At 37.0% G+C, this 12,541-nt stretch overlaps 1 protein-coding gene across 1 annotated transcript in view; it reads right to left on the bottom strand.

Moving 5' to 3' along the window:
* Nucleotides 1–12,541, bottom strand: part of POLA1 (DNA polymerase alpha 1, catalytic subunit) — a 205,950-nt gene that overhangs the window by 67,637 nt on the left and 125,772 nt on the right. Inside the window, exon 35 of the mRNA XM_074814612.1 lies at nucleotides 1,484–1,600. Coding sequence (XP_074670713.1) covers nucleotides 1,484–1,600 — 117 coding nt within the window. The remainder of the gene's footprint in view (nucleotides 1–1,483; nucleotides 1,601–12,541) is intronic.

Consider the following 12,541-nt stretch of genomic DNA (forward strand, 5'->3'; position numbering starts at 1 on the left):
AAGATCCTACTACTCAGTGCAGCATCTTATCCTTACGCTGGCTAATGCATCTGTATTTTGGAAGAATGTGATAGAATGCAGAGATAGCAGAAGGCAGAATAATCTCCTTACCAGATCTCATCCACTCCTCTAATAGCTAGAAATTGCATCAAAACCTGAATTTCTTTATAAATTACAAATAATAACTAACATGTCTGGACACTTGTAACACCCATGTAAGCCTCGGTCTCTTTTTTCCCTAGTACTGGCTTTAAATTTCTTACAGCAATATACTCCAGGTTAACAGCACAGGGGAAAAGTTTGTTCTCTGATGGATTTGCTTTTCTTCCTTTCTAGTTTTATATGAGATCACTTGGTTCCTGTGCTAAGAGACTGGGAACTTCCACTAATTTTTACCCACTTTTTAATGCTGTTCATTATCTGATCTGCTTATATTCTTCAACATTAACCTACCACTAATGCAAAAAATAGCTATCTTTTTATCAGTCTTTCTCTGACAATGCTGTTTCAGTCCTTCGATTTTTACTGACATTTATCCTTTGTGACTTTTTACATCTGCAGTAGTGAATACGAAGGACCAAAAAATCTCATGTGGTAAATAAAACAACATTGTTCAGAGCATCCACTTCACAGCCCCACCTCAAACCCTCGATTTTTCTAAGTTTTATGTAAGTAAGGATAATTTAAAGACTTATTACAACCTGAAATGAACCCCAGTCAAAGACTCCCTATTTTCTTCATGGAATCTTTCTCTCTCTTTGGTTGTTTTATGCAAATTCTGGAAAATGCTAAGACTTCTAAATGTTAAACTCTTTTTTCCCCCCCTCTTTTTCCTAACAAGGGAATTGAAGTCCTTTGCCAGAATTTTACAACATGAAACAGAACCAGCTTCCTTTAATCTCAGAATCAAGAGAACCAGCTCGGGTGGAACAGGCAGTCCTGAGCTCTGGAAGACCAGACCAGCTCAATGTGAGGTTTAAAAGGTTCTACATTTTTCAGGTACGCAGCCAAATCCAAATGTGCAGAACCCAGAACTTCTCATCTGAAAATACTTATCGCCTTAGAGTACCCTCAGAAGATGGCATGAAAGCCCACCTCCAGCTCCTTAGCACCAAATTCAGTCAGGTGAGAACCAGTCAACAGAAATGCAGGCAGTTGTTTTTGTTTCAGAAGGTTAGTTTTGTCTGTTTTAATTTACCTGAATTGTGGCAGAAACATTCCAGCAAATTCTAGTTTGCTGACCAAATGCTTGTCAGCTGGAAAATATCCAAACACAGCAGCTGCATGGCATGTTCTCTTCACAGCAATAAGGACGCATCTTAAATGTGGAGTAGGAAAAGCATAAACAGTCCCCTTTAAACTAATAAACTAATTAAAAATTCCTGTCTAATCCTGCTACGTTTGAAAGGCAGAACTGAGAGAGAAGCAAGCTTCATGAGAATCCTGCTTCACTGCTGTCAAAGCTTTGTCCTAAAACACTCACCTCTGGTCTCAGAACAGCCTTCCTGCAGGCCTGGCACACAGGGCCACTCCTGGAAAAACTCAGGGGAAGTCGACGGGTTCGATTCCGGCAAGTTGGCTCCTCACATATTAACCAACCCTGCAGAAAGGGAGAATGTAGAAGAAAACACATTTTTACAATAAATTCAAGTTATCGTTTTTTTACCCCACTAAACAATGAATTGTGCTCAAGGAAGAAAAAAATCCCAATTTTAACGTCCTTTGTGAAGGTGATACTGTAATATGTATGAAGAGGTGAAGGCCCTTATTTAAGGTAACACCATCAGCAGTGGGGAACAAAGCTGAAGTCTTCTTGCTTCAAAATACCATATTCTGCACACTGCAGTCATCCCTCCCTTGAAATATACTGAAACTTCTGCTCTTATCCAGTTCAGACAATGTTAACATGTAACAGAATTATTTTATACAACTATGTAGACCAGACAGCAAGACACCCCAGAGACCTGTAACGAATTAAATTTTAAAGTGCCATTTCCTTACTTGCGATTTAGAGGTGAAAAACAGTTTTAACTTCTAGATTTTCTGATGACAGTCAGAAGCTTTCTTTTCTCTTTTCTTTAAAAAAAATAATTCTTTAATAGAAAGCTAGAGACTTCAGTGTAAACCAACTCATTTGGGAAAAAACAACATTTTACTGAGTTAAAATGAAATAAAATCTGAGCCAGCTTGCTCTATGTCAGCTCAGGGACAAAAGGCAAAAGGCTTCTCTTAACAGTACAAAAGAAAGAGTGCTTCTGGGATTGGTAAGGAGGTACCTTTTCTACCAGGTCCAACCATAGGTTAAACCAATGCCACACCTCATCTCTAAAAACCACCAACAGCAGATACCTAAAGAAGAATGTAAGAGAAAGCACACAGTAAAAGTTTTCCACATTTTTCCAGATTTTGGAAACAGCTGCAGAACCTCCTGAATCACTGCCTGTATATTCAGTGGTAATGGATGAATAACTACCCCCATCCCAAGGAACTTCAAGTGTTTTTCAAACCTATGTAAATTTTTAGCATCTACAACATTCTGCAGAACGACTACATACTATATGAAAAAGCATCTTATTTTTCTTGAATGCACAAAAAAAATATTTTCTTTTTCAGTGCCTTCTAGTTCTTGTATCAGGAGAGACTAGGAATAATCATTCTGCATTCACCTTTTCCATGCCACTCATGATTTTATAGACCTCCATTGCATCATCTGCAATCAAACTCTTTTCCAAACCACAGTCCTAATTTATTTAGTTGTTCCTTGCATGGAAATCACATCTTTATTGCCCTTCTCTGAATCTCCTCCAGGTCCTTTTTGAAATGGGGTGGTGTGGGAAAATGGGACAAATGGGGAGGAGATGAAACCAGTATTGCACGCTGTATCCAGGATGCTAGACAAACATGAATTTATACAGAAACAAGATGGTATTTACCATCTTGTTCTCTGCTCCTTTCTTTCCTTAAGTTCTGTTTGCCTGGACCACTACTGAGCCAAGAGCAGTAATTTCCAGAAAGTTATTTATTATTATTCAAGAAATATAGTTTAATTCTTCACTAAGTCAATACACACATTGTATGCAAAATTAAGATTGGGTTTTTAGCATCTGCATCACTTAACATTACTTGGCAGAGGATTTAATCTTCCGTTGTTAACTGACAAGTCAACTTGGTATCACAAGGTCTTTCTGCAACTCTTCTCAGTTCCTGCTTTTACAACCCATAAGCAGCTCAGCACTGTCAAATTCTGCATTTCAGATTATCAGCTGTTGATGTTTCTGCTGAGAATAGTGACTGTTTATTTTTGTCTCTGTTTCTAAAATTTGTTTTTGTTGCTCCTGCAAAGAAGTTTAATCTAACCATACCAGGATTCCTGGTACTTTGACAGAAATCTTACAAATCAGAGGACAACTCAAAAAGTTGCTTGCTTCCCTTCTCACTGTCTCTTTAACAACCTGTCCCAAGATTATGCTCTGGCAATGACTTCTACCTAATTTCCAGTGACAACTCAGGTTTCCAATTATTATTATGTTTCCTACCTTTCCATTTCCACAGTTCCACTCAGAGCACTACTGTCACTATCACCATCTTGGTTCCAAGACAATAATGAAAGCCTACAACTAGATACCTTTTGCAGCTTTAATTTCCTGGAGATTCTGGTTTGCTGGCAAAGCAAATTTGTTAATAAGACATGACTGATGTTGTATTTCCTCACTGGCATGGCCAAAACTGAATCTGTATTTTGTACCTCAGTAATCCAGCACCCTGATCCAGTATGACTATGTCAGTAACTTAGTTTAAAGTTAGATATTTGAGTTACTTTATTTCAAATGCTTTGAAACTTGTGTGAAGGAGTACATAAACTTTAGTTTTCTATTTTCCAAAACCTTGTTAAAATGGATTTTACTATGTCTGTTCTTAAAGTTTTGAGTGCTTGGGTTTTTTTGGGGGGTGGGGTGTGTTGCTGTTGTTTTGGGTTTTTTTAAAAAAATCTTTGTCAATGTCCTTCCTATCGTTCAATGGAGTATGCAGAGATTTTTTTTGGTTTTGCAGCTTGTTGTCTAAAGGATCAGATAACCTGAACACTGTGTTAATTTCATGTTTGTCAGCTTTATCCCCTTCTTCAACTTAAAAATACATTCTTCTGTAATCTTTTCAAAAGTGGTAGAAGTCTGATTCAGTTTTTCTTTCGTTGTTTTTTTAAGATCAAGCCTCAAACCCTTTCCAAATAACTACATTTATTCCCGAGACCTCTCTTCCTTTACCATTTCTCCAGCCATGTCATAGCCTCAATATTACCCCACTTGGTGTCAATCCCATCAAAACACTTCCTGTTGCTCTTGCAGAGAAGAGCTTTTATGCCCATGTGGGCAGATCAGAAAAACTGTGGTATATCTGTGCTCACAGTCCCTAACACAGAAATGGAAAGAGTCCATTAAGGTATACAGTTAGGGTTCATTTCACCCAACTTTGGATATCTAAAGGCCTGATACCCAATCTAAGCTAGTCACCCTATGATCCACTTACAGTAAGTGGAGAAAGAAAAAAGCATCTCCAAAAAGCAATTCACCTAACAGATTTCGTGATGAGGCAAACCCTGCTCTAGACTCTTTTAGTAAAATAAGGGTACACACCTAATGCCAGAGCAAGCTTTTTGGGAACAGTATGATCAGTGTATCTGATCACTATGTCTGAGTTTTATTGTTATGTAGATTAACAATGTAAATAATTACATATTTAATAGTGCACGCTGTGAAAATTCCATGAGTTCAGAAATCTGTAAAATTAATTTTGGTCTCCTGCACAACTGTTGCCCTAGCAGTCCTAGTACCACTCTCCTTGTCACATACAAATTATTTATGACAAATATTTCACAAGTGACATTAGAAAGACAGATGCCGCTCAGCAAGACTGAGCTAGTTCATCAGCAGATGCCTCACCATGAAAAGTCCTAATTTAGCACCTGACCTAACATAGACACCTGACCTGTGTCTTCTGGAATCAGCAGACACAAATGAACCTCAAGTGAAAACGCTAGTCCTTAGCTTTGGTTTTGCAAATGAGCCCAAGATTTATTTCTAAAAGAGGAAGGTGTTAATGTGTTGCCTTACATTTTTAAATAACTCAATTTTAATAGACATGGAATAGCTTTCTAATGAAAAAAAGCTACTTGACGATAGCACTGAGATCTTCAGGCATTCACTTATGTGAGTACTGAGAATATCATTACAGCCACTGTGAGGGAAAACACAAAAACACTTCTGGAAAGAATAATGAATTGTCACAGATCTTCCATTAAGTTATTTCTCAGAGACAAAGCTATGCTCTGTGTGGAAAGCTGTTTATGCCATATTTGCTTATTATATGGCATCTCTACCTTCCTATGAAACATCTTGGTAGCAGTCTGACACAAACAGGACCTTAAAACACACAGCCAGGCAGGGGGAAGCATGGAGGGTGTCCTCACCCATTCCAAAACCGTCCTGTTTAAGAGCGTAATGATTTCAGCTGTAACTATGACAAGATTCTGTGTGCACAAAGAGAACACTCATGACTCAAAACATATAAATGACTACATTTGAACTTTAAAACAATTTATTATACTAGAAAAACAAACCATGGAAACTGACAGATAGTAAGGTATTTAGTTAGGGAATGCAAGTGCAACTGAAAAAACAAAGCCTGAAATGGGAGCAGCACCCCAACTTCAGCTGAGCAGCATAGACAACCATGAAAATAATGCATGATAAAAGTAACAGCGTGTTTTCTGCCACCTATTGGCATTTTTAGCTAACAATTAAGAAACAAAGGACTACACCACTTGCAAGGTACTGCTTCTACTGTCTTACAGGGAATGCATAGATGCTTCACCCAAACTACCATTGAATAAGGACATTTGAAGAAAGTTTCTTTATGCAATTGTTTTGGTCTAACGCAGTCACTGTTGAACAAAGTGCTGGGAACTTTGCTAGTCACAAAATACAGGTGAAAAAAGACTGAAAAGCCCTGCTTAAACTAAAAACAATAGTTTAGGATAAAAATAAGCATTCAAATTCAACAGCTTACTATTATACTTGTTTTCAACTACTAAGAAATAATGATCAAAACATACAACTTTCACTGAACAGTACATTTCTCAATAAACTATATTTTAAAAATGGAGATCTAAGTTGTTGCCTACAGTAAAAAACTCCAGATGTGTTATGTAAATACTAACTAAATGTCCCGTCAATTCATATAGAGAACAGTTAATGTCATTTGTACAGACTTCCTACCAGTTATAATTAACATTAAAGAGGTCTTTTCTTCTTTGTCACCTCTCTATTCAGGCCTTATTTGCGTTTGTACTTAATATCTGTTAATCTCTCTTAACAAATGACAACAATAACTGTTGCTATTATGCATGGAAATTAAACATGTAGATAACTGTGTGTGAAGGGAGCTATTTTTGAAAAAAGCAGTATCAGAAACATGTAGCTCTTTGTCTCTTGTTTTGCTTTGATAATTAAGCCATAGCCTTGATTTGTTTTAAACAAAAAACTTTTCCATGGACATGCATGTTGCAATCAAATTCAATACATGCATTATGTTCTGATTCAATTTGTTCAAGTACATTATTGTTAACCCTTATTTGACCCATGCCTGTCGTCTTCACTGACCAAACAAAACCAATCCTTCATTTCCCAGCAGCTATCACTGAGCCTGTAAATTAATTTGCAATAGATCAAACAAAATCATAATAGGAAACCTTCATTTTTGTTCTACTTGGTATCTGCAACACTGTAGGAAATGAAATACAAGTTGATACGAATAAAAAAAGCAACTAGCATTTCCAAACATTCTGTCTACAAATGCTTAGTTCATTTTAAAATATAAAAAATGTATGCAAAAAAAACCCCTGAAGTAAATGCACAATATAAAAGAAAATCCCTGAAGAGTACTATGTCCACAAACTGTAGCTAATGGGGAGAAATTTGCAAGTCAAAAGTAATTTTCTTTCTTTTAAGTCTGTTCTTGAGAATTAGCCTCTCACATTCTAGTGATCAACAAGCATTATAAATATTACCCCAAAATACAGAGGCAAGTGATTTTGGAACAGCCTTTCAAATAGAAGTTGCAGGAGTCAACAACATACATTTATTGAGCTTTATCTTAATAGTTTTTACAAATTACATTTCACAGTGTAGCTCGGTTGCCTGCTACAGTAGAGGACTGGATGTGCTTCTCTACGACACTTCAGTTCTGTATCTATTCCCGCCTTCAGACAGTCTGGATGCCGAGGGACTACAATGCTTTAAGAGTTCACATGGAATGACAAAATGCAGTAGTAAAAAGAGGAAAGCTGCAAGCACTCAAAATTATTCAGAGGTCACTATCAGTCACTATGAAGTTGAATTTAAAATGTTATTAGTGCTTCTCTACAATCTTACTCTCCATGGAAGACAACCTTAATGTGGATTTTGGAAAATGGGATCTTGGTGGATAATGTCCGATCTCCAGATGGCTGGGATACCTAACCTCAAGCACATTGGATCCAAAATTCATGTCTTCCTCACTGCAGAGCTGAAACTATCACCTTAAATCATCAAACCTGCCAGAAAGGAAGTCTAGGAACACAACTTGGACAACACAACAAAAATTTTCTGATTCAGACATCATTGTGAGTTACTAATCAAGGCACTCTAATTTCAAATTGATCTCTCCTTTCAGGCCAGAAGCTTCAAACCCCATTTTCCTGCCAACTTCCATTATTATGAATAGCATTGCCTAACAGGGCAAATTTGGTCGAAGTGACTTTAAATCACCTGAAATGATGAGGTTCCACCAATATTGCATTACTGGGTAAACTAACAATCTACTGATGCCCCCATGAAATGTTAAAAGACAGATGATTTTATGAAATATTTTATATGAAGTTTCTTGTGGCAACAGTGGACTTGACTCAGTGACCTGAAGTTATCAGTCCCACTTGCAATAACTTGTTCTACATCGCAGGTGTGTTCTCCCTGTTCCACCTGTCTGTGTCTTCTGTAAATACGTGAATGTTTGGGGGAGCAGATAGACAAGCGTTCCTTAGTAGTATACAGCATCTCAGGAATTAGAACTTGAGCCAAAACTTCTGTTAGCATATTCTTTGGCAAGAGTTTTTGACTATTAGTAGTAGCTACATCTTTTCAGAGTTACATCACAATTTTACACTTGAAACACCAAGGGTGGTATCAATATCAATTTAAAGATAAGCTTTTGCTGTAAAGTCAGGAAAGTTTTTCTGCTGTGTACCAGAAAACCAATTACTCTGAAGTAATTTCAACTCCTGATCTGCTTTTCACCTGTTCAGAACAAAGAAATACTCTAGTAATAACACTGACTTGGTCCAATGCACTTACACCATCTTGGTGAGATCTCTGCAGCAATGAAAATCTGAATGACAGTTTGAGAACTAGTGTCATGCACTGGAATTTCAGTAGACAATACAGACTTGAGTGACGCTTATTTGCCACTGCAACAGTCCCAAGAAAAAAATCCCCTCAGGTCAGGGATTCTGTCATAAACAGTGAAATAAGATTTCACATGGGAAACTTTACCCACTTAGCGATATGAAGTCCAGCATAACTCTGGCTCCTCAGGCAACATCCCAGTTTTTCCATGGGGAAATGTACCTGGTAAAAACCTCAGAAGACCTCTCGTATAAAGAAACCAATTCTACTGCTGTTAGACACAAGAAAGGCATAGACTCATTCAATTTTTGAAAGGGTTTCTGAAGATGGAGGACTTGATGAGTCTAGGACTGGCATAATCAGACACACACTATTCTCATCTGCAGGAGAAGTAACTCTTTGCGGTATCCTGGTGCCTGCCTGCTTCACATCTAGCTGCTTCATCCCGATTGTCTTTCCAGAGCCAGTACAAAGATACATCAGATAGTTGCTTTATCAATCTTATGGCTGGAGTACTTTATCCATGAGACTAGCAAAGTGGAGTCAGAGAAGAACACTTTGATCAGGAGAGCTCCACACAGGTGATATCTTAAGACATCTGACTTTGTCAAGTCTATGCATCTCCTATATAGTCTGAGCAGAGATGGCCATTCCTTTGGGACTTGTAGCTCCTAATACAAACAACGTGGAGACTGAATTATCTGAACTTATAAAAGACTGGATCAACTTATGAAAGGAACACCTCATGATGTCTAAAAACCTACCTCTTGCTCACCCACCCTGTTTGGGCAGGGGAAAGAAAAGACAAGTCAATTCTTCAAGGTGAAATTTGGAGATAACCCAGAGTAATGGAGTTAGAAGAGATCAGTGATGCAGAGTTCTGCACTAGCAACTTTTTCAGAATCCTTCAAGGCTTGATATTCCACAAGCAAACCAGATACCAAGCACTAATAAAAAAATATATTTGTGAGACCATAAGAAGTATCTAATTTTATCTTTGAAGGAAATCTAGGGGACCTGCAAAGCCTCTTCAGTAAGTAGGTTCAGACATATTTAGATGTCAAAGTAGTATATGGATAGACATTGTTATTAAATATATTAGTCATTCCAACCTTCTTTTCCACTTTGTCAAAATTTTAACAAGAAATCACTGGAAAAACTCTCTTCACTTTAATACAGCTACTATGAAGAGATCAAACTGTACTAAGTCAGAAGCCCTAACGTTAGGTTCAAGAGATCCCTTACTAGAGAAAAGATATGTCCAAATTTCATCCTAGAATTTCAAAATGTAAAAGAATTTCAAAATGAAGATTGTGCAAGTTCACTTGAACTGCCAGGCATAACAAACTTCTAAGCCAAAAATATCTTAAAACTAAGTTATCTAACATATTTATACTCAAATTTGAGTATATAAAACAAAGACGACCTTTGAGGATATTATGTTTTAAGGCTTTATACTGCTGTCCTAACTGCAACATTTAATCATCTCCCAGTAATAAATTCCTTTGATATTTTTACAGACTCTTCAAATAAATTCTTTTATAAAAAGAGCTGGGTCAAGGGTCTATTATTGATGCTGGCTAACTAGAGCTTTTGTCTTTTTATTTCAAGTGGGATAGGTACCATGTTAAACATGCTGCCAAGCTTGTTCTAAGCTGAAAGGAAAGATATTGCAGCATAAGCTTAGAATGGTGAAGCACCTTAGGTTTGCATAAACTCCTTTCTAAATTTATGCTACAGCTTAAATCCCTTACTCAGGGAATACTTACAATACAACATCCATGTTCTCTGGTATTTTGTCAGGTGTTGTGTACATTTGCCTTTAAATTCCAAGAAGCAATGCAAATAGTTTTAGTAACTATTATAGTAATGACAACTGAAATTTGTTCCTTAAATTTATACATAAAGCTAACTACAGTGCATTAAGAGACCTGATCATAGATCCAGTGTGGTATATGACTATTCGGATCACAAGTAAAGATAAGGAACCATTTATCAACCCTTGGCTATTACTTCATGTTAATTTTTCTTTTTCTATAGAAGAAATACTTTAGCTAGTTCCTCATCCAGAAAAAATAGGTTACATTTCCCAATATGAGTATTTTTTGAGTCCGATGCTTCCTGATAATCCAATTTAGGAAAAAAGTAAACAGGAACCATGGCATTGCACACTCCCATTTCATTCTGCCTCACTTCAATGGAAGCTGAATATACAATTTCAGTTTCTTTTAAAGCACTTCCTCATTTTCAGAGTTTCATGAATTCTGGCCTATATAACCAACCTGAATTCAGCTGTGGGATGGAGTGAATAAAAAACTCTTATAAAGGAAGTAAATTCCTTTCCTGGATGGTTCATTCTGCTGTTCTTGAATTCACCATTATCCAGGCTGATTAATGGATAGACGTGATCCTTCAGGAAAAATATAAAACTGTCTCTTAAATGAAAGAATACGAACAAGGAGATATGAATTGCTTTTGAAAGTGTACTTCTTGAAAGCAGTACAGATCTTGGATATGCTTTGTTAGCTATCCAGTATTATTATCATAGGAACCCCATTAAAGGATGTTACCAAATTGAAGCATCTTAGCCAATGACTTCCTCCTAGTGGAAGGCAAATGATCACTTTACCACTCAATGAGACAGTACTGCTGGTAAAAGAGAAGGATACCCTCTCCAAAATCATGTCTACTGAAACCTCCTGTTCTCAGAGACACTCGTATCTGTTGTCTCAGTTCCCCATTGGAAAGCTGCCAGCCCAAACTGACTCAAAGGCAACTGGTTTCAATGGGAACTGCACCTTCGAAGGACCAGACTGTGATGGACCAAAGCAACTAGACAAATTGTAACTGAGGGCAATGTTGCTTCACTAACTTGCTACCTTAAAGAAAGCATGAGAGAGGAAAGAAATACTATCCAAGTTTCTCAGAAGAACACAAAATGTCCTTCTATCTTGAAAAAGCTGATACTAGAATGACAGAAGCACTGATGTGGGTTCCAGGCAGTCATTACAAGAAGTGACGCTCACCTTTTACACCCAACTGCTGTGATCTGAAACACCCAAAGAAAAGACCCAAACTTAGTTTCCTTTGGATATTATAGAAAACGGACATAAACTTGAGAGGATTTAGCCCACAACAAAATTCTGTCCCATAAGCATACTTTCTAGGAGTTCTTTCAGTACTCGCATACTTCAATGTCCTATCGGTAATGCATTACTCTTGTGATGCAAAGTCAGCCATAAAATATCATATGCCTATATCTAACCTACTGAAAATGGAAGTTTGTAGATTTTCAAGAATGGTATTTTGTGATTTGGATACTCCAAAATAATAAAACTTGAATTGCTTCCCAATCCAGAACTGAAAAAAAAATTTGAAAGAAACCACTCAAGACTGAAAGAAAACGTCATTCACGTCTAGAAAATATCACTCTCAGCAGTATCTGTCATATCAGTTTGACTGTTGAAAGTCTCGGGGTGGGGGGTGAGGGGGAATCAGAGCAGGAGATAACGGAAGAAGAAAGAAATGCACCCTACCCCCCAAAAAAGAACTCAAATGCTCAAGCTAACATAAAAAATGCTTTAAACAAAATTATCAAACAGGCAGAAGTGAAAAATACCTTGTAGGTCAATGTAAGAGTTTTACATGTTATTAAAAATTGATTTTTTTTAAAAAAGTAAGACATCTTTAAATGTACAGTCACATGTCATTTCATACAAGTTATTTGAAACTTATTGATCTCATTTGTGCAAAGACCAGGCTCTGTCATCAGCCTGCTGGAAGGATAATAGAGCACTCCAAACTGTTATGATAGGTTTGATGCAAACAGTGGCCCTCATTTAAACACATGTAATAGCACCATAAGTGGACAAATTCCAACTCTAACAGTTGTACATTATAAACTAAATTAGCAAGTATGTTTTGCTTTGCTTCACATCAAAGCCAATACCTTGATTGTCTTATCTTCAGTAAAATAAAGTTCTAGGCAATAAAATACGTGCCCCAAAACATTAAAAAGTAGAGCACAAGTTTTCTTAGGCTAACATACCATTCACAAAGAGAACCAGCAATTACCAACAACTTTATTTTATTTAAGACAATCTGAA

This window comes from Strix aluco, chromosome 2 (assembly GCF_031877795.1).
Source record: "Strix aluco isolate bStrAlu1 chromosome 2, bStrAlu1.hap1, whole genome shotgun sequence".
In the NCBI taxonomy this organism is placed as follows: Eukaryota; Metazoa; Chordata; class Aves; order Strigiformes; family Strigidae; genus Strix; species Strix aluco.